Genomic DNA, 23579 nt, shown 5'->3' with positions numbered 1-23579 from the left:
CAACTTGTATATTCCTCTGCTTACAGTAGCTCTTATTATTATTCTTATGTCCCAGCTCAAGGAGTAATTCTACTGTTGTGCTTATTTGTGAGTAACTCTGGATAAGAGCCCCGGCTATACACTTCAAATGTAAATAAAAATTGAAAGAGAATCCCTCCAAATCTCAATCGAGTTAGCCATAATTGTTAGTGCAAGAGAAATAATATAACAATGCTGGTACAGAACAGCTGACACAGCTGTGGGATGTGCTGCAGATGATCATAATTACAATTAATTTGACAATGATCTATTTAAGAAGAATCTTTCTCTGGTTTTCTAACACACTACATTCATTAGGAGCAGAATTTACTGCTTTTTTACAAGATTCACACTGCCATATGACCCATTTTTGTATATTTTTTGCCACCTTTTTGTCAGTACTGCAGCCTCATAACATATCCCAGCATACATTTAGCTATACATTATTATTAAAGGGATGGGTGGCTCTTACCCAGAGCAACTAAAAAATGAGAGCAGTTTTAGATTTATGTACTATTTCCTCCAGCTGCCTCAAGGTTTTGATCTTCCATCGTCACATTTTGGGCTCTGAGTCCTTCAACGAAATATTGATGATGTAAGTTTCATTCCCAATGGTGACATGCTGAATAATGGTAACACCTGTAGTAGGCACTTCTTTGCCATCTCCATTTCTCTGTGCCACCCGCTGCCATGTAACCACCCCACCCATCCAGCAACCCTACCTTTCTGGCACCCCATTGAGTTCAAACGAAGACTTCTATCTTTGTTTGTTCCCTCAAACGCACCTAGCCTCTCCCAGGAGGATAAGTACATACGCTGCATTAATTCATCCATGTCTCGGTGGACTTAAGTCAAATATCTTTTTCTTTCGCTCTTAAGAGACTCAAGGACTTTCAGCAGAGGGTCAGTCTGTTTACTTTGTACTCCCGGGTGGGATATATCCATGTGAATGAATGTGTGCAAGTGTGGGTTTCAGTTGGCTTTGGATATCTGATAGTCAGACACACAGGCGTGAGTGTGTGTATTCCACAAGTTCATCTACACATTCAGTATGTACCTGCATGAATATACAGTATGTGCAGATTTAATTAACTACCTGCGTGTGTGTGTGTGTGTGTGTGTGTGTGTGTGTGTGTGTGTGTGTGTGTGTGTGTGTGTGTGTGTGTGTGTGTTTGCACATACACTTAAGATGCTGAAAATGTGTATGCATTTGTGCCAGAGGGTGTTTATGTGCATAGTGTGTCAAGTCATGTTAAGCTCAACTTTGGGGTTCTCCATATAAAAGCAGTCTTCCCCTCAACCTTGCCTGGAGCACTGATAGGATGAAAAATGGATAGAAGCCCCCAAAGGAAGGAGGGGAAAGGTCCATCTGTGAGCTGCATTCAAGGACAACAGTGTTATCCATTTTGGAACAGTATGAAACAAGCCAGTGTCTTCAGTGGGGTTTGGAAATGCAGGCTTCTGGATGAACTGTGGATGCTACTGTTGTCTTGCCAAGCCAACTGTGATGTTGCAGATTAGATGCGAAGCATTGACTCCTTGTTTAAATCCGTGCAACTCTTCTCATTCAGGGAGAGAGAGATAATGAACAAATGTGACTGATTGTTTCTGATCAGTGTTGTGGTGAATTACTGCAGCAACAGGGATTGTTTTGCACTACTCTAGCTCTCATAAAAGCTGCGTTTAATGTGATTTTACGTTATTCAGCCCCGAGGTGTTGGGGCTTGGTTATATCTATTAATCTCTGTTTTGATCTTGTTTTCTCTTCTCTCTCCTCCCTTTCTTCTTCTTTCTCCCATTTTTGTTCGCTCCTCCATCACTGCACTTTTATGTTTTCCCCCTAATTTTCTCACTCATTTTTCTTTGTTTCTACTCTTTTTTAAATTTATTTCAACTCTTCCACCCTCTCTTTCCTGCCCTCTTTGATAGAACCGATTCCACCTGCAGATGTCAGCCCGTGTGCCTCCATCAACTCTGGGCAGCCTGCTGATGGCAGTCCTGCAGGGGGGAGATGGAGAAAGGAACAGAGGAAACTGGGGAGAGGGCAGCTGGGGAGGTGCAGCTGTGATTTGCCCTGGGTGGGAAGAAGGCGGTGATGGGTTGCTCTCTCACCTGCAAAAGCACAGTGGTTCTGCCTGGCATTTGTGGGATATCATCAACCTGACTCACATCTCAGGGGCCAGGGATAGAAGAGGGGAGGCCAGCGAGGAGAGGCGAGAGGATCAGAAGGAAGAAGAGGCTTTGAAGATCCTTTCCACTCGTTTTCTGCGCTCCCCCTCTCCCCTTTCCTCTGTTCTCCTCCTGGGCTCTGACCCCGAGTGTCTGTCCTCTGTCCTGCGTGCTGCTCAACGCCTGGCTCCAACACTACCAGCCCTACAGTGGATCATGGGATACCCCCTGTCGCCAGACTCGCTACACACCTTAGGGGGTCCCCTTGGCCTGTTAGCCTACGGCGAGGTCGGCCGCAAACCAATCAGCTTCTACATCCGAGATGCTTTGCAGTTGATTGGACGAGCAGTCACTGCAGCGACCATGGTGAGGCCAGACTTGGCGCTGATCCAGAACATGGTTAATTGTTACGACAAACCAAACCGACACGAGCTGCCCTCTTCAGGACAGTACCTGGCCAGGTATATGCACACATACATACATGCAGAATACACACACTAATTAAAGGGTCACTTCAATGAAATATTATATCTTTCATAAAGGTGTTTCTGAAAATAGGGTTTTGCATCCGTAACCTTAGTTTTGAAAACTTGTACATTTATGTTAATAACTGTCTGTACCTGTAAGCTGATTGGTCAAAAGTTGAAGGTCCTACCCCTCCTCCTTCTTACAAAGCCCAATATACAGAACTGCAACACGCAGTAAAGATGTCAAAAGACTCCCACTCGAATGTTTTTGCCTCACAGGTCATAAATAAGCTTGCAGGCCTGTAACTGAACGCACAAACTTGAAAAATGTTTGCAGGCAGACACAAAAATGTTCTGCCAGCGAGATTATATATGCAAGCTTGCAGCACAGAATTTACAGTTACAAACAGAAATGTAAATACAAGTTTTCAAAACTATGCTTACAGATACAAAACTCTGTTTTCAAGTACACCTTTTCAATGATATAATATTCTACACAGTTCACTCAACTTATAAACTTTTACGTCTCGTGGCATCTAGCTTTGCAGAGAAGTTTTGGGTTAAAGTCAAACTGAGATAATTTTCGCTACAATATCAGTACGCATGGTGTTTGTTTTGATGTGTGAAATTATTAGTAAAAAGAAGAAATTTACAAATAATACATTTTTGTGCACCAACAGTGGGGGGAACTTGAAGTAGGCTATAATATCACATCAATTCTAACGGTTAAACAGGCAGTAACCAGCTGTCAGCAGTTGGTTAACCTCATCTTCCTACATGTTACTCTGTGACTCCATATGCCAAGTGTCATGATTCAAATCATAGGGTGGCGTACAAAGTGCTGAAAGAAATCCCATTTCCTGGGTGAGTTATGACAGTCTGCTCATTTCCCATTACCACATCTGGACTCCTGAAAGAGAGAGTAAGTGCTATATTTCCTCCCCTCCTCTGTGATGTAAAATGTAGGACGAACATAACCCTGAGTGTGCAGGGGCTGCCGATGACGCAGCAGGTGTTGAAACAACATGAATGCATGAAAATCTACCGGGAATCAGTGCTAATGTTAGTAAGCTAGGCCACCTAGCTTCCACTCTCCATGTTAGCCACTTGGAAAGTGGATGCAAGCTTAAGATGTTTGACTTTGAGATTTCTACTTTGAACAGATTTTGGTTTGTTGTGTCCTCAGCATTGAAAAATTACATTGAAAATGTTCACATCCTTTATGTCTACATAATCCACTCTCATCACTGAAAAGATCTAAGGGACTATTTCTTTGGTAGAAATACTTTAATATATATAGTATAACTCAGGTAAACTGAACCTTTAAGATGAAAAACAAAGAACAATGAATAATAACATTAATAATGTGGCACCTCACTAAAGTTCCGGTACGGGGTCAGTTCCAGAGCAGTGTCAAGATTTGTTCACGGAAACTTCAGCAGAAGCAGGGTGACTTAAACCTCCTCCACAAATTAAATGTACTGCTTAAGGCGACATGGGATTTGCAATGATACAGTCACGGCTGGACTGGCCCTTAAGATAGTCTCTATACCCCCTGCAGCCACTAGCCAACTGCTTTTTCTTAATGATTCTTGGACACCTAAAATGTGTCTCACATTTAAACCAGCCAAGATGTATGGAAGATGCTGACACAGTGCAATTAAATTACTATGGCCACACCACTAAATGTCTGTAAGCTCGTTAGCTTTCTGAGTGACACTTTGGCATTTTCGTGAGGAGTTGCTGGCTCCACTTGTGGTACTGTACGCTCCAGTTGCTGCCCTTGTCCGTCCTCTGCACCATGGGGGTGGCGCCTTCTGAATAGTGCTGTCATATTGGAGGTTGGAGAAGAGGTTTTTATGGCATACAGATTTAGAGACTGACACCAGAGAGTTTTGTCTGTTTCTTTTTGCTGTTGCTGCTGCTTCAATCAGATTTTAAAAGGGCCTCTGACAGCTTTCACGGGCTCTGTCAAGGTGTGGTGTGTGATAACAAATACACACACGCAAGAAAAAAGCCTATTGAGATACATATTAAACCAAAAATGTTTTCACTTAAAGCAGAAAAAAGCCTAAATCCTCACATTAGTAAACAGCAAGAAAAAAAAAACACACATACTCACATACTTTACAACCTTTCTTAAGCTATATGTGCCTGATACTGAATGATGCAGCGAAGCCCCGCGCAATAAACTCGCTCCAAAGTTAAATATCTCTGCTCTGCCAGTTGACATGGATATTTTTCAAACGTTGAAGTAGATAAAACAGCATGTATCCAACTTCTGTGGTCATGTGGTACTGTTAAGGGAAGGATTTGTGATTTGAGCTGGGCCCACAGCAAATATTGAACACACACACACAGGGTGCCTGCCAGCTGAGAGTGATCATCAACAACACCCACATAATAACAAGCTGGATTCTCACTGCGTTTCATCCATCTGCATTTTAGTCAAGCACAGGGATGCCTGAACAAATTGGCATGAAGTGCTAGAGGCTAAAACAAGTGAAGTGGATATTGCATTACAAAGCAATATTACTGGACATTTGCCATTAGATTTCCGGACAGTTTATTAGTTTTTGTGATTAATTTCTCATTTTATACTTTTATACTATTTTATACAACACATAAAACATGTTTTTAAACTCACAAAAACTTCATAGGGACACCAGGGACCTCACAATCTTTCTGTGGAGCTCCAATTAGCACATACTCTTCACTATCAGAATAGACTATTTATAATAGTCCTCCACAATATAATGTCAGTGACCTTTGTTCCTGGCCTGTGAGAGACTGATAAAAGAGGTTCTTCTATCGCACTATTCAAACCGGGCCAGTTAAACTCCTCGTCCTCCAGTGTAGTCCCTGATTCTTATCCGTCCCCTGCAACAGCCAGACATGCGATTGCTCCAAACAAAGTTGAAGGAAGTGCGAGACTTCCACATGGAGAAGGCAATTAACAGCTAAATGCCCAAGGGACAGAGCGAGGATGGCAGGGAAGGGAGAGAGGACGTCTGGAGATATAAACGAGAGAGGAATGTTTGAGGGAGGAATAGAGCAACAATATTACTGTTTCAGATTCAAAGCAGTAGAAATATGAGCCACTTTTGATGTCGTTCTTCTACATGTCCAGAATTTTAAAAAAATCCCTGGGTGCTTATTCCTAAAAATACATTAGAGAGAAAGGAAAAAGTAGTCAAACACAAACAGACAGATGAAAGACAGAGGAAGTAGGAAATAGCTAAAAGTAAAATGGGACTAAAGTCAAAGAAAAGGAAGAAAAGAACGTGAGAGTGGAGGGGAAAAAAGGGAGAAAAGGAGAGGGAATAGATAGACGGTTGCTGTTATCAGAGTGAAATCTGCCAATCTGCCATCTCACACAGCTGCCACACTGATTCCATCTCCCCTGAAGAGATTAAAACCATTGAAACAAGCAAGTCTCGTATCATCCCAGACACACAGAGGGAGTAAACCTTCCTCCAAACTAAAAGAGATGGAGTGATAAGGGAATGAGACACATGCCTGGGACTGTTATAGAGTCATCATTTACCGGCCACTCTGCTGACATTTACTCTGAGCGTGTAAACCGGGGCCAGGTGTTAGTGAGAAGAGACCATCCCTCTCTGACACCTCTGGCTGACTTATCAACCTGCTTTGACATCCACAGTCATTCATTAAATGCAGCTGCCCCTGGCCTGATGCAACACAACCCAGATAACCCATAACTAAAAAGTGACGCTGCTTGAAAGTGTTTCTTCACTTTTCACGCCTCCTGTTCTCATCACAGTCTCATCTCTCACTCATATCGCTCATTCTTATCTCTGGGCATGAATAAAGGTGTCACAAACTACAGAAAAAAAGGGTTTCGCACTCCTCTGCACAGATAGGATATGTAAAGTGAAGCCTGTGTTTAATTTCTTTGTGGCCAGCCACAGCTATATGAGTCTGGAGTGGGTTGGCTTGATGAATCTGCTGTCTATGGGATATGATGATTCAGCCTCCCTATTACCATGAGTGATTTCAGCTCAAGGCAAGGCTAGCACTTCCGCTTTATGGTCACAGAGACAGAGGGAGCTGATAAGTTAACGTGGAAAGGGATGGGAATGACTTTCAAATAAGAGGCATTTTTAATCAGGTTCTTGAGAATTATGGCGCTGGGAATGGGTTTATAAATTGATATTGTGCTGTTGAAGTAAATCACAATGTGAAGAAAGAGGGCACTGAGCAAAAGCATAAGAAGAATACAAAAAGGCTTACATGCACTCATTTCTTTCATCCTCTGTGCGGTGCAGACAGGCGTTTGCCCAGGCATTATTTGAGGTGAGGTTAATAACCATCATGATCAATTCAGTCTTTTATTTTGATAGGCATGTCCCATATTTAATGGAGAAAGTTCTTCAGTATTGATTATAGTCCATGCTCATCATTTCATACATATAACTCTGAGAAAAGAGGCAGACAAGGAAAAAAAAAGGTAAAGAGAGAATAAAACAAAGAGGGGAAGGGAAATGCTATTTTTCTTCTCTGAGAAGGCTACGGCCTCACCAACCTTTTCCATTAACAGGAAGGAAAACTTGCCATTTCTAGCTTTGACCCAGACATAATCAACAGTCCCTGCACGGTTCAACGCCCATACCGAATGCAGTGATCCCTGCATTCTTTAACATTTAAACAACCACCCCTACAATTTACAATGACCTCCTGACAATCCCCCACTAATCAAGACCTGATCAAACAGCGCTCGTATGGGTTCACATTGAGACATCACCTGACAATGTCCACATGATCAAATGCTAAGACAAGAGCTAACAATCCCAGCGTGGTTCAAGAGGCCAGAGCAGATTTATGTGCGAACAGGGATTGCTCTTCCTAATGTATTCCGCCGTAAAGACCAATGCTGGGCCATCGGGCGAGTGAGACGAATAGCAATGAATGTCTGTATGGACTGGCTGATAGGAGGAGACCCTCACTGCACTGCATTAACTTTTAATTATGACTTTCTGGGAGAAGCAATTACTAGAGACTAGACTTGTTAAAGCTACACAACCAAACCATGTCTGTCTGCTGTGTCGTTTGTAACTTGGTTTTTTGGTTCCTTTTTTTCCCCCTCTCTCATCTGACTAGTTTAGTGTTGTGTATTACTGCATGTTACATCCCTCAGCTGCAATATCCCCGCAAGGTTCTTGAGTCTTTTCACTGCGCTGTTGCCTCTTGCTTATTGTCTGCTTGTCTCTCTCTGTCCCTTGAGGTTTCTTGCCAACACTTCCTTCAATGGAGCTACAGGCCTGATCCAAGTGGATGCTGGATTCTCCCGAGTCCTCTCTTCCCAGCTGTTTCATGTCTGGAGCCTAAAAAGGGGCGCTCTGGGCCAGCCAGCCTGGGTTACCGTAGGCCAGTGGTCCCGAGGCAGGCTGGAGTTAGAGGGCGGGATCCTGGGGCTGGTGGGAGGATTCGGGAGCAGCCAGGGACAAGGTCTTGGAGCTGGGGTGAGAGGAGGAGATGGCCAGGGGGATTTTAATGCTGGAGGACGCTGGAGACCAGGACTTTCTGTTGAGGGAAACCGCCTGAGGGTGGTGACTCTGGTGGAGCACCCGTTTGTCTTCACACGCGAGGTAGATGAGGATGGATTATGTCCAGCTGGTCAGCTCTGTCTGGACCCCAGAACCAACCGCTCAGACATAATCCAAGGCCTCTTCAACCAGCTGCACAACCCAAACGCAACAACTACAGACGGGGACGGCAATGGTGAGTTTTGTTTTGGAATATTACCTCAGAATTTAAAGCAGATAAATCATGTAGTGATGAAGTACTGGTATGCCTCAGATTTACTGTAATCCATTTCAAAAACATTTGAGCTTGTTGGAGGTCATGCATAAGTCCTAATTTATGTCAACTCTGAGCTTCTCTTATGTAAACTCTTAGCTCTCTTAGCTTAGATCTCATTGCTATGTGACTGGCCTCATCTCTACTGCTCATCCTCCAGACTGAATTGGATTTTAGGAATAAAATCAATATGGTATCATGGTTGGTCAATCCAGTTCAAAAATATACAAGGTGCAATGTCAAGGCCTCAGCTCTACAGCTACATATACGTTTTATGAATGAAAAGGATTAAAGGCATTAAAATCAATAAGAGATCAGGACTACCGAATCAGTTTGAAAGAAATACCAGGAATCTCTGGCTCAGGAAACTATTGGGCAGCCATGCACATACACTATACTATGCAACCTTACCCTTTTTGACTTTGGTCAACAGATGGTGGGAAGTAAATAGAGGTTGACATTTGTATTCAAGATGACCCAGGAATTTGGGACAATAACTTTACTCAACAGTCAGTGGTTCAAGAGCTACAGATCTAATTGTATAATCTATTGTGGTAGTGTCCTCTATAATATAGTTACACTGTACCTCATCACAAAATTTCTATAAGCTGGTGCTTAGACAGAGCTATTACTCACACATTGGTGCCAAGTTTCAAGAGTAATTGGCACACACAAATGCATCTGCGGGCTTCTGAATTTTGATTGAATGAGTTTGCAAAAAATGTTTGCCAGAAAAATCAAAGTAGCAAAAAAGGCAGGATGTGTAACTTACATTATAGCGTCTTCACCTTGCCAACTCTACTCTATTCCTACACATAGTTCAAGGGTTGTTACATCTAGTTCAGGATTTAATGTGATTAAATGTAGTCCTAGCCTGCGTGCCAGAGTCATTAAACACACAACGCACAAGTGTCCTGTGAGGAACCATCAACATTTTCCATGATCCATAGTCAACAGTTGTGGACTAATTCCCAAAAGTGAAATCCCTTAACCTCCGAAGCATGAATATGGATATCCAAATGGATGCATTTCACATAATCATCACTTCTTTCCTCTCAGACCTACCAGAGGACCTGAGGAAGTGCTGCTATGGGTATTGCATCGACTTGTTGGAAAAACTAGCTGAAGATATGGGCTTCACCTTTGACCTCTATATCGTGGGAGACGGGAAGTACGGGGCGATGAGTGGGACAGGACGCTGGACGGGGCTGGTCGGGGACCTGCTGAGTGGAACTGCTGACATGGCTGTCGCCTCTTTCTCCATCAACTCTGCCAGGAGCAGAGTCATCGATTTCACCTCGCCCTTTTATTCCACCAGCCTGGGCATTCTGGTACAACTGCTTTAAGTCATCATCAGTTTGTTAGAGTTTAGAGTTTGCATTTTAATGATTGTAGAGGACACAAGGCATGACCTAAAACGATACTACATTGTGAGGCTCTGCAGCATTTCAATGTCGAGTGTTACTTTGATTTGTAAATCTCTCTTTATATGGCTGATAGTGTTTCAGTGTGTTTTGACAATATGGTCCGCAATTTCTTAATTTCGCCTTTATGCCCCTCTCACCCGGTCATTTGATCAAGGACCGGAGATCATTAGTTGGCAAATAATTAGTTTGCTGAGTTTTCTGTAGGCAGGCTAATTATGAAAGTTCAAAATGAGAGTTTAAGAGTGTATAATGAGTCTGAGAAGCATTTTGATAGGACATCTTAACTGAGTCGCCAGACATGCTGCAGTTCTTCTTTGAGTTGTTAAAATCTCCCTCTGTGGCAAACAAACTGCAGAGCATAATATGATCTGACAATATTTTTCAATTTGGAAATGAGAATCACATTGTTCAAAAAAGTTTTTTTGCCCTTAAAAATGGTGAATAGCACAAAATAAAAAACAATGCATTCCATTTTTAGAGGCTAATTATGCCTAGGAGTGTTTAAGAGAAGCTTACTAACACAATGTTGCAGACTGGAGGCAGAATTATAGTCACAATTTTTCACAAAATCCAATACATGTAACTCGTGGCGAGGAAAATCAACAGCATCAAGTCAGTTTCTTACACCACAATGTTTTTGACCTACCAGGTTCGTAGCCGTGACACTGCAGCCCCAATCGGAGCCTTCATGTGGCCTCTCCACTGGTCCATGTGGGTGGGGATTTTTGTCACGCTGCACCTCACCGCACTCTTCCTAACCTTGTACGAGTGGAACAGTCCCTTTGGCATGACACCTCATGGCAGGAACAGGCTGCGTGTATTCTCCTACTCCTCCGCCCTCAATCTCTGCTACGCCATACTCTTTGGACGCACTGTCGCCACCAAGGTAAAGTAGCTTCCCTCTGTGTGATAAATAGGCATCATGCAGGGTGGGGCAGGGAGAAGCAATTGCAAAGAGAAAGGGAAGGGGCGATGCACTATTGGAAAAAGTACACAAACAGTGAGTAAGAAAAGAGGAAGTTAGAGGGGAAAGAGGCATGGAAAGAGATGATAAAGATGGCCAGCGAGGGAAGAAGATGGATAGGGGAGAGGTTAAGAATGTAGGCAGTGATGAAGTAGAGAGGCACAGGGAGGATAATGCACATACTGGGAGGGAGAGGGGAAAGGGTAAGTGAGCCGACAGAGATTGAAGGAGTTATGGTGAGGATGATGGGGATGGATGAAGGTGAAAACAGAGGGGGTGAGTAGAGGTTAACTCCCTAGAGTAGTCAGACACAAAGTTGCAAGCAAGCCTGTGCGAGGGTAGGAAGGTGAAGAGGGCAAATCAGGAAATGGGCTTAAAAAAAAGGTAATAGGGAGGTTGACAGAAGGATGGTGAGATAGAGTTGAGAGGGTAAGTGGATGAGCAGAGATGAAAAAAGCAACAAAATGAAGGTGACATGGAGGTAGGCAGACAAAGGTTGATGTAAAGGGCAGAGGGCAAGTGGTAGGAGAGTAGGAGAGCCTAGTGACAAGGGTTAGTGTGCGAGAGAAATGTATAAGACAGGTGATCGCTGAAGATAAATGTAAGCTGAATCTCACACTTAAGCAAATCTGCCTTTAAATAAATACATGGCGAGATGAAAAATAATAATTTCCTTCCTTCTAAGATAAAAAAAAGATCTTTTTTATGCTGTTTGTTTGGTTTAAATGTGTTGAATATATTGTACATATCTTTGCAGTAACAGCATTCTTCAGAGATCCTGTCAGATTTGACTGATTGTGTCGCATCCACAGTAAAACTGTCGCACATACCCAGCCTCTACGCGGATGAAAAACAACTCTGTCCTTTGCAATCTTTATTTTTTTAAACAGCAACATACTGTGCCAAAAATCCATCATTATGATAATTTATGCTTGCTTTTAAAATTTACATGCAGCACATACAGATAAATATCTGAAACATAATTTACTTGAATAATTCCTATCCTACCAGTGCCTCACAGTGAGCGTGCATTGTAATTATAATATTTCTTTAAAACACATAATTACACTTTGTCCCTAAAGGAAAAAGCTCAAATGACGGGTGGAACAGGAGTCAAGTGATTAGAGAGACCTTCCCATAATTGAAAGGTCACAGGTTTGATCCTTGCAACTGGCAATGTGTCAATTAACAGGTTGTGTCCATTAGCAGCCTTGTGACCTGTTAAAATGTCCTTGAGCAAAAACTTGAACCTCTGTGTGCTGGGTCAGAGCCAGACAGTCGTTTTTATTTAAGCTAACGGGTAAACAGAAGGCAGGTAAATTGATTACTAAACTGTAAATAATAGCCTAGTTCCCTGGAGTCACCATTAGTGCACCTTAAAAGTATTTACAAGAAATGTGTCAAATGGAAAAATGCTTTTAAAGCTTAGAGTGCAGGATTTTTGTCTCCCCTTTCTGGCAGTGAGAGTAATTACAAAAAACGCTGTTGACACGCTCTTACATCATAGCCTACTGCATCGCTACTGTTAAGGCTGTAAAGCACTGGATAAATCTGCAAAATGACTCATTTCACTATCAGAATTTGATCCATTCAGTCCTATAACATTTGGAAAGTCCAGAAGAGCTGCAAAGTGCAATTATTACATCCCCATTCAGTTTAGCAGAACTAGCCAGAAGTTAGCTGCTTGGCCAGTGAAAATCATGTGCAGTATGCCTTTATCCAAACAGTGCATGAATTAACACCTGACACCTAATTAAAAAACTCTGTATGCTGTGAAATACAGACAGATTTATCTGGCGGTGATAGGCCTAATCAGCATTGTGTGAACTCATTTGGCTTGACTGTAACGGATGTGCATTTATATGTAAAAGTTCTGCACTGCAGGTTTAACAATTGTTTTTTTTAATTGTTTTTTTATTTCCCAAACCAAAAGCACAAGAGAAGAAGTTTGAGAAAAACAATTCTGTCTAATGTTCCCCTACTGTGCAATAGCCGGTCCTGCATACTTCGCAGCTCTGTCCTGATTTTTTTCCTTCTTTTTCTTCTTTTTCTCGGTTTTACACACCAGCAGCCCCAGCTCATGTTAACAGAGGTAGCATTACATTTGCCAAACTCATCTGTGAGTCCCCAGCCTCAAAGCCTCAACTTTTGTACTGTCTGAAAATATGAACATGTTAGATAAGCTGCCAAATAGGCTTGTGTTATATTATCAAACTTGAAGAAGTAGCACTACACTGCAATAGTTTCTCTATTTCTTCTACATGGTTTATCAGCTGGTACAGAGAGGAACCGCTTACTTTTTATATCTGGAGTGTGCCATTTTCAGTCCTAGCATATCATGTATGTAGCCATGGAGTCCATATTTAAAGAGACCTGTTAAGTTTTATTTTAGTCAGTTTCAAACATTAAGAAGCCAGCAAAAGACAATTTTTTCCAACCAATTGGAGCTAACGTTACCTTAACGAACTACACTTAGCAACCATTGTCATTTCAGACAATGAAAAATCTGTAGTAAGTGGCTTGAAATGAGAGGCCTTCATTTGTTTAACTCCGTATGAAATCAAGGACCTACTTTTAAAATGAACTCATGTGTTTTAGTGCTGCCACTACTGCTCATACACCATAATGTATGAAAACTTGACAGGACATATTAAGAGTAGCGGACAATTACACATCATGTATTATGAGATATGATATTAACTGCACATTTTTCCTTAAATGTAAAATGAAAGATCTTGTGAATAAAACACAGGCTATGTGGAAGCACAACAGGGCAACTTGATTGATCATCATTTTAAACCCCTCTTATTTTAAGTTTCTTCCCAATAATACTGAACAATTTGTACTTATAATGTACATGTCATCCTTCATTGTTCCTCTTTCAATTCACAGACTAATTATACTTTTAGTCTAAACTTTGTACACCTTCGTAATAATGGGTTACGACCCTGTTTGTATAATTAATGTCTCATTATTCTCAGGCCATTAAAACACTAGAAATTCATCTCTTTGTTTCTGTTAAGTGGATTTTAATTGGTGAAATAAATAAAAAATCAGTGTTAAGGTAGATTTACACCCCTAGGCAAGCAATTTCATGGAAAGATATTCCTGATGTGCCTCACAAACAGTCACAGTTTGTTAGACTTCATTTTCTGGTCTGTTTTGATTACCTTGATTATCTTTACTCTGGGGTTAAGTTGGGATTTTTAAGGAGGAGGAAGTGGAGAGCCTCAGGGGGACCTTTTCATTTATGTCAACACCTAAGCACCATTTTTTCACACATGTTGCGTTTTTAATTGTTTCAACCCCTGCCCTTTTTCCATGTTTACATTTTTGTTATTTCACTCACTGTTCGTCTTGGTTTAATTTCTGTCTTGACTTCATAACATTCTTCAGTTTTGATCTTAGTTATTTTTAGATTCCCTCTTCATCTTGATCTGCTGATTCTTCAGATCTTGTGCTTCACTATTTTTTATGTGATAATATTTGAACAAAGCAAAAACACAGCCATGCCAAACTATCTCTCTTTGCATATATCTTCACTCTGCAGACTCCTAAATGCTGGACAGGGCGTTTCCTGATGAACCTCTGGGCCATCTTCTGCTTACTGGTGCTATCCAGCTACACCGCCAACCTAGCAGCAGTCATGGTCGGGGAGAAGACCTTCGAACAGGTCTCAGGAATTCATGACGACAAGGTTAGACTGCATACAAGGACACAAACTTGCAACGGCACGCATGTCAGCGCCCCACACATACACACACATAGAGAAGCACAGCTACATGTGCACACAAACTAATCTTACACAAGGACAGGCTAATGAGTAAAGAACGGAATTATTTGAGAAGGATTATCGCCTTCCATATCCATAAACCCTGCTGGGAGTTCACAGCTACAGTGAATTTCATATGAGCCCCAACATGATATCCATTGCCCCCTCTCCCTCTCTCTTTTTAACACGTTTATCGCCATCTACACCCTCTCCTCCTCCCACTACTTCCTGTGCCGTGGATGCACCATTCCCAGCTGCACCATCCCTCCCTGGGCTTTCGTTTTGGGACAGTGAGGGAGAGCAGTGCTGAGGATTACATGAAGAAGAGCTTTCCAGAGATGCACGACTACATGAGACGGTTCAACCAGCCCACCACCCCTGATGGCGTACATATGTTAAAGTAAGACACACACACACACACACACACACACCCACAGTACAAAAACAAAATGATGCCATTTAAGTCTTGTCATTCAAATTTAACGTGGATCTGATCAATTGTGGTTGTCTTGTATTCTGTGAGCGTGTTTTTCATGCTCAGTGCACAACAATTGGGTGCGCTGACAACCAGAGCAAACAAACTGAAATGCAATTCTCATGCGCCGTTTTCCTGAGATTCTTCTATTCAGTTTTGAATATCAGTCTTTACTCAAGATGAAAAACAAACACTTAATACGGCTCATGATGTAATTTAGAGACAAATCCTGGAGCCCATCCACAGTCAGTGAATTATGGAACAAATCCTTGCGTATATGTGCACATTTTCTGATTCACCAGTTATGCCATCATTAATTCATTGTCAGTGGACAAACTCCAAAATATGTCAGCTGATTACATCATCAATTCAATTTTAGATGCTCAGATTTTCCAGCTAAGAGAACCAGTTGCTACTGACCATCCAAAAATCAATGTAATAGCCCCATGTAGCTCAGTGTTAAGTTGTGCTTTAGGCTTGATTTTTGTCTACCTGCAGTGGTGTTGCGTGTAACCCATCAGCAGATGTTTTCTTATTCTACTGAACACACTGTTTGCTTTTGCATCTGTGAGAGATAGGATCAAATATTCATCACTTTGTGAGCTGCATACATTAGTCTGAGTTTTCCTCATCCAGAGATACTTACCTTATAGCCTAAGGTATAAGTGGGATGAAAGCAATGAATTACACACATTTTATTAACAAAGTCCTTTCCATTTATGAGTGAAAAAATGGTGTTTATCAAAATAAAGTGAATGCTGGGATGATCGAGGGTCAGGGACAGATTGATGAAATGAGGGCCAAGGACGAACAGATGAATCGGATGTTGAATGGGGACAGCAAGCAGATGAAAGCGAGGAGGCAAGGCGTGGTTATTTATGTAACACCTTTAATACATTCAAGAAAAGATTAAAAAAGGTTAGAAAAAGAGAAATAAAACAGAAAGTACTTTGGGATGTTTACACAAGTTGGATGATATTGAGAGGTTACGGTACAGTCAAGGGCAGTGGAAAATGTACAATAGGCTTTAAAAGGTAGTAGAGGTTAAGTCTTTATCTTTTGGGGAATAGTAACAGAATGCTGCCTCTCTGTGTTGAGTATTGACCTGAGAAGACAACAATGTAATGTCAAGGAATCCAGGGAATAGAGATTCAGAGTGGGGTCAACATCTTGTTGAGTGTGACTGCTTTAATCTAATTTTATTTTCTTAAAAACTGAAATTAAAAGACAATAACTTATGTTGTAACAACTTAAATAACTAGATTTAATACCATCACATAGACTCATGATTACACAGAACACAATCTACAGATGTTACAAGAATGACTGAAATATTTTTAATCTGGCTCACTCCAGTGCATATACACATACATACTGTACTACACACTGCAAACACACTCACAGCTGTAACCACATACACTTCTCAGACACAATACGCACACCATAGAAGGACCAGCAGAGATGCTGAGATAGTGCATGTGCTGACTTTGTGATACAAGGGAGAAGATACAAAGCGCTTGTTCAGAGAAAGAGGATGAGAACAGGGAAGATGAAAGCAGCGTTTGTTTGCGTGCGAGGCAGAGCAGAAGTGGAAGTCACAGCAGTGCAGAGAAGCAGAGTGAGGCTGTAAAATACTGTGTTGGCAGAACTACTGACCCCAATACTGCACTCAAATCTAGGAAAAAATATCACAAGGCTTCTCCTGGAGAGACAGAATGCCAAGGGCTACACAGGCAGCCCACTGCACATGCACACGAATGTATAGGCCCAGAGGAAATACTGCACATACATACAGACAGGCTTATGACATACAGTGGTAACTAAACACTTTAATGCCAGGAACACACGTCACTCGGGCCCAGTATCAGATAACTTCTGACCCTCTTTAGTCCCAGAAGCAGTCCCTATCGTCTCCTCTCCCTGTGCCTCGACTTTGACAGGTCTAGACAGAGGAAAGACAGACTTTTCTGCTTTGCCAGCAGAGCAAAGACTTTGTAAAGTCAACCTTTTGTTTAGCAGTAAACGTCCTGAATAACAAGAAGTTTCAGGTAATTTGATCAGTCCAGTCTATTTTTCCCCCATTAGACTGACTATGTGGGTGTGCATGTGCTTTTTCGAAAACACACACTTATGCTTGTTCACCTGTCTGCTATTCAAATTTGAGTATGAGTGTGTGTGCAGATATGTATGTGTGTGATTGTGAGCTTGTGAGTAAATCTGGATGTCTGGTTGTGTGTCAAGAAATGTGTATCTTCGTGTGTGTGCGTGTGCGTGTGTGTGTGTGTGTGTGTGTGTATCTCCTGTTTATCCATTGTTAAAGTGTTAGCATGTAAGGTGTATTATTCAAATCTGTGTTGTTCTTTGTATCCTGAAACGTATTTTCTGCCAGCCGCGGTCAGCAGCACAGAGAAGAATGGTCTATAATTAGGGATCAATGAGGGTCAATTAGATCAATATTGCCAGAGTAGGAAAGTCTTCAGCAGTGTGTAATGCCTTATCAGGCTGCCACAGAGCCTGTTGGTTTAGGTAATGATGTATGTGTTTACACAGTGTATTAGAATGCAGTTAATCTCATGCTCTGTATAAATGACAAAGTGGGGTGACAGTCCCAAATACACGGTTCCTGCAGGGTTCTCAAGAGCCTGAAAAAGTTTGTAAATCTGATTTACAGGTCTATAAAAGTTTGAGTTCCTTCAATTAATACTTCTCTCTCACCTTTGTGATGTGATGTGATGTGTGTGTGTGTGTGTGTGTGTGTGTGTGTGTGTGTGTGTGTGTGTGTGTGTGTGTGTGTGTGTGTGTGTGTGTGTGTGTGTGTGTGTGATGTGTGTGTTGGTGGTGAAGGACAGATCCTCCTACATTAGATGCGTTCATCATGGACAAAGCCCTGTTGGACTTTGAGGTCTCTATCGACGCAGAGTGCAAGCTGCTCACTGTGGGGAAGCCATTCGCCATTGAAGGTACACACACACACACACACACACACACACACACACACACACACACACACACTTTTTATCACTTGTGAGGATATTGTAGTGACTTACACTCATTCCCTGTGGGCATGTTTTTTAAAGCATCTTATTTGTTTTGTTTGAAATTTTCATGATCTTATGACATTATTTTTTGTGGCTTGGGTCTTTGTTTTTATATAGTGAATCTTTTTTATTTCATTTTCCTTTTAGTTTTATTTCTCTCAACTGTGAAGCACATTTAAATGCTCCTTTTAAAAAAACGGCTATAAATCAGATCTGCTTTATTGCTTTCTTTACTTTTAAACAAAACACCAACCCTTATCATACTCTTAATATCCTAATATAAAATTACCTTGTGGGTGAATTGAGACCCTACAATCTGACCCAATGAAAATATTTGTCCTCATAATGTGATTAGGTAATAAACACTCACACACAACAAAACAGATTTGTTTTGGTGTTTGTGTTGTGGTGGGAGGCTACTCTGCTCCTCTTTGCTAAATAGACAATTGACTGTGAAGTTCACTGCTCATGTAATTAACATGGCCTTCCTGTATTTGCGCAAGCTTTTTATGTTTTTATGTTTTCTTTCTGTGTCCTTGACTGTACATATATTGTATACGGATAACGCGTCACCACTTCCTACCACTTTTTAAAATGGAGCCAAAATATCTCCTTTCCGGGAGCTGCCATCTTGCTTGTGTGACATCATTTGGAGCCAGAGTTTGCACATTAGAGACAGGTGGCAGGATGATGGTCTTCGGGAGGTTTGAGATCAGGTGTCACAGCTGTCACTCATGACGTCACACCCCCTTTTTATATTGTCAAATAACTATTCAAAATCAAACTTATCAGAGAAATGAAGACACATGGACAAGCATCAGTATTAAAAGAAGTACCTAAAGTCTTTGACATTAACTTTTTTTAGTTTGGCCAATCCCATCAGTTGACACTGAAGGGGGACTTATGACCTACAGATGAGGAACAAATGAAAGCGAAAACCAAGATAAAGTTTCTTACAGTGGTATGGAGTTGGGCCACCATGTGCCACCAGAACAAATTCAAGGCATTGATTCTAGAGTCTCTGTACTCTACTGGAGGGATAAAGATCATTCTTCCAAAAGATATTCCCTCATTTGATGTTTTGATGTCAATTCAGCCCAAAATCTCTCATAGGTTTTCAACTAGGTTGAGCTCTAGTGACTGTGAAGGCCATAGCATATGATTCATGTTATTTTCATACTCATCAAACCATTCAGTGACCCCTCGTGCCCTATGGATGGAGGCATTGTCATGCTGGAAGAGTCCACTGCCATCCGGATAGAAATGTTACATTATACGATAAAGGTGATCACGCAAAAAAACTTTGTATTGATTTGCAGTGACCATTACCTCTAAGGAGACAGGCTGACTCAAACCATGCCAGCAAAACGCCCTCACAGTAGGGGTCAAGCATTCAGGCCTGTACCATTCTCTTGGTGAACACCACACATGCTCTCGCCCACTTGCTGAGAATATGGTGAAGGATGTCTCATCGGACCATATCACTTTTTTCCACATCTCTGTAGTCCAGTGCTGATGGTTTTTGCACCGATGAACTCGCAAATGTGCATTCATCTTTGTAATGAGGGGTTTATGCACTGCAACCCTACTATAATATCTCTCTCTCTGTAATTGTCGATGGACTATTCTTGCTAACAGTCTTATCACGTCCTGCATTCACATTCTCATTTTTTCTTTACATATCGCACTAATGCACAAGCATCACGGTCATCAAATGTGTGCTATCAACCACAATTATCGACCCTATTTACTGATGTCTTTAACATACATCTAAATACAGGTGTCACTTAAGTCTGTTTCTATTGAAACACCAGCCAGTTGAGCAGTGTTTGTGACTGAAGCTCCTGCCATCCGTGCTCCAACAATCAACCGTCTTTCAGTCATTTACATCTTTTTCTCTTGCCATATTGATAAACTAAAAAAATCTGAATCAACTTGGGCTACTCAGCAATTGTATACAGTACATGCCACAGAGCATGATTGAATATTAATTGCTTGATTGTACCATGCAGTTTGGAAGTACCTGCACTCTTTATGTTTGTCCAGTGTCCGCACATTTATTCAGGTTTTTCCTTTAATTTGTCCCCCATCTGTGTACTGCAGCCAGCCACCAGGGGCAATCGATATATTTTGGCTTCAATTTTGGGGAGCTGTCATGACATTCATATTTATATACAGGTCTCTGTGTTTTGATCGCTCCCTGAGGTGGCATACACTCTATCGAACTGGTGGATTTTGGATTAACTAAAGTAAAGTACTACCTATCTTCTCTACAGGGATTTATGGATTTTGGATTATTCAACAAATGTGTTTCATACCGTCTTTACTGGATTTTTGAATTATTCAATGTTATGTCCTTCCTACCTGCTCTATTGGGATCCCTTTTCTCAAGAAGACAGCTGCTGTCTCATTCTCCACCCTGCCATTTCAGGTGTGCCACAAAGCTCTGTCCAGCTCCCCTGCACCCTCTATTAGCACAGAAATGATCCTGAGCTGTGCTGTCACTGACGGACTCTAGTGACTAGGATTCTTCTTCAACTGGAGCTCCCCTCATGTTTTCATGTAATGATCTCAACTGTGTCTGTTACCAACGCTGCCATTCTGCCAAAATGACACATCTGCTTTAATTATACACCTACACTCTCACACAGCTACAAAGTTGACACAACTTTCTAAGTACACCAGACAAGGGGTTTAAAACCCACTGCCAAGAGTCTGGGATATTTAGGAACAGTGACATCCATTGCGCCATGGCTTCAGTCTGGAATACGGAAGCAAAACAAACTTGGACATCATTATTGAAAACATTACAAAGACTACACTACTTGGCAAGATGCAAAATATGGAGTAGATCAGTGTATACTGCTGAATTTGCAGAGATTTGCATCCTTAGCTCTGTCTCCTGCCACCATGAAACTATTTAATACACAATCTCTTACTGAGAAATCCCTCCTCATACATGACCACATCTTGGACAAGGGGCTTGGTTTCATGTGCCTAACTGAGACCTGGCATAAACCAGGGGACTACTCTGTGCTTAATGAGGCCTGCCCTCCTTGCTACAGGTACATGGAAAAAGCCCACAGCTCTGGCCATGGTTATGGTTTAGCAATCATACACTAGGCTGAACTGAAACTGTCTTCCCTGCCAATGCCTAATTTTTTTGTATATGCCTTGTTCTAAAATGTAAACCTCCTTACTCCATGATGGTGCTTCTCATCTACTGCCCCTCCAAACCCAACTAATCTTTCCTTTGTGAACTACATGAACTCTAAAGCTCACTTTGCTCCATGTCAACACAGATCTTGCAGTGAACTTCCTGTGTCTGATTGGGTGTCTTGGGCTGAAGCATCATGTTGACTGACTCACAGACTTCGGCCCCATTAATTACCTACAGGTCTATGATCTGGATGTGTCTGACATCTCCATTCTCAGCGCCTTAATCACCCAAATTGTCAACCTCTCTCCTCAAACTGATTATGTTCCATTTGCCCTGACGGTCGCAGTCACCCCCCCCCCCCCCCCCCCCCCCCCCCCCCCCCCCCCCCCCCCCCCCTCCTCCTAAAGTAACCCATCTCAATGGTGTTGGAGAAAGTGGTTCCTTCTGAGCTTCAGGACCACCTTAAATACAACTACCTGTTGGAAAAATTTCAGATGTCAGATTTTCATTCAGCACACAGCAATGAAATAGGGCTGATGCAGGGTCTCCTTTTCTCCTGATTCTCCTTGACCTGAGCACTGCATTTGACAATGTGGATCACACTGTCCTCTTAGAAAGCCTTCACACCACCATTGGACGGTCAGACGCCGCACTTAAACAGTTACAATCCTACCTTTCCAGTAGGACTGAGTATGTCCCACTGGGAGGATGCAGGTCTGATCGCTACTTATCATCTGTGGTGTTCGGCAAGGACCGATTCTTGACCCCATCCCAGTGTTTCCCATTAATTATATAGACTGTGGCGGCCCGCCATAGTCTAATTTGTGCCGCCACAGTCTCACAGTGCACTCTGCAAAACGTTACGTTGTTTTAGGGCTGAGCGGTATATTGAGTTTTTTAAGATATATCAACATATTTTCAAATGAGATATAGGACGAGACGTTATCTTCTTTTGTGTAAATTATATTGTTAAATTACTGAGTGAAGTTGTGACAATTTTCCACTGTCTCTGACTCTGCTGCAAGGAGGTTCAGCTCCACCCCTCTGAGACAGAGAGGAGCAGCTAACGTTAGCCTCTGCTGCAGTTAACTGTTACTTTTCGTCGCGTTGCTCTCTTCTGCTCACAGAGAGTCTGTTCAATGCGGGAATACCTACTATTTTAATCTGCTTCGCTGTTCTGTATAAAAGGTCCGGACACGGAACGGGGGGACAGAGTTGCTCCGCCAGTAAGCGGCTACAGGACGCTGTTTTGTTAGTTCTGGTCGAGCGAGCTAGAGAGTGAATGAAGTGAGGGAGCGCTGACAGTAAGAAAGCCGGTGAATCAGATCGATAACACGTTATTTTCTGGTTGTTTTACAGCGGTTACATTCAACAGCAAAAATAAACTTCCCGACACACCTCCACTCAACCCTGCAGCTCAGCCTCAAACCTCTGAAACTGAAACTCCAGCGTGCTGCTTAAAAGCACAGCGGCAGCAGCTTTATACTGCTTTGATTGGTTCAGATTAAAAAAGCAACGTCTTAATGAGAGATCTTCTTTATTTCCATTTGTAAAATAAATCAACTCTGATCCTGATCCACTTCTATGTCATCTAGAAGTTGAGTCTTTTATTGATTAGCAGATCCTGATGATACCCAGCTATACATCAAAACTGCCTGAAGCCTTTCTGCAGCCATGTCATGCCTCGACACCCTGAAGCGTGGCATGGGGAAATCTTAAGGAAATAAAGGCCTGGATAAGCACAAATGTTCTCCAGTAGCAAGACTGAAGCTCTCCTTATTGGCACTCCACACCAGGTTCAGTCATACCTCATCTCACCTTAGACGGCCAAGACATCCCCCTTTCCTCCACAGTCACTAATCTGGGTGTTAGGTTTGCCCTTTAGCTGACTTTTGATGATCATATCTCTGCAAAGCCTCTTTCTACCATCTCAAAAACATCTATAAACTCTGCCCCTCTCTAAACCTGTTAGATGCAGAGAAAATGGTCCATGTCTGTATCTCCTTAAGACTGGACTCCTGCAATGCTCCTTTTACCGGGCTCCTTGGCAGAAGCAACCAGAAACTGGAGCACATTCAGTGCAGCACTGCCAGGATCTTGATGAGAATGCAAACACACAACACCAATTCTGTTTTCATTGCACTCACTCCCTGTCTCCTTCAGGATTGAATACCAAGTCCTGCTACTCACATACAAATTAATCAAGGGACACATGTTTTCCTACTACAGGAACTGATCATACCACAAACCTCCACCCACACCCTTAGAT

The 23579-nt window shown here is 42.0% G+C and overlaps 1 protein-coding gene across 1 annotated transcript in view; it reads left to right on the top strand.

The window, feature by feature from the left end:
- Positions 1–23579, top strand: part of grin3ba (glutamate receptor, ionotropic, N-methyl-D-aspartate 3Ba) — a 70968-nt gene that overhangs the window by 31432 nt on the left and 15957 nt on the right. The window contains exons 2-8 of the mRNA XM_062440353.1: positions 1948–2648; positions 7900–8396; positions 9534–9805; positions 10551–10787; positions 14416–14562; positions 14892–15037; positions 17957–18072. Coding sequence (XP_062296337.1) covers positions 1948–2648; positions 7900–8396; positions 9534–9805; positions 10551–10787; positions 14416–14562; positions 14892–15037; positions 17957–18072 — 2116 coding nt within the window. The remainder of the gene's footprint in view (positions 1–1947; positions 2649–7899; positions 8397–9533; positions 9806–10550; positions 10788–14415; positions 14563–14891; positions 15038–17956; positions 18073–23579) is intronic.

This window comes from Scomber scombrus, chromosome 19 (genome assembly GCF_963691925.1).
Source record: "Scomber scombrus chromosome 19, fScoSco1.1, whole genome shotgun sequence".
In the NCBI taxonomy this organism is placed as follows: domain Eukaryota; kingdom Metazoa; phylum Chordata; class Actinopteri; order Scombriformes; family Scombridae; genus Scomber; species Scomber scombrus.
The sequence above is the reverse complement of the archived record's forward strand: the minus strand, read 5'-3'. Positions and strand labels throughout refer to the sequence as shown.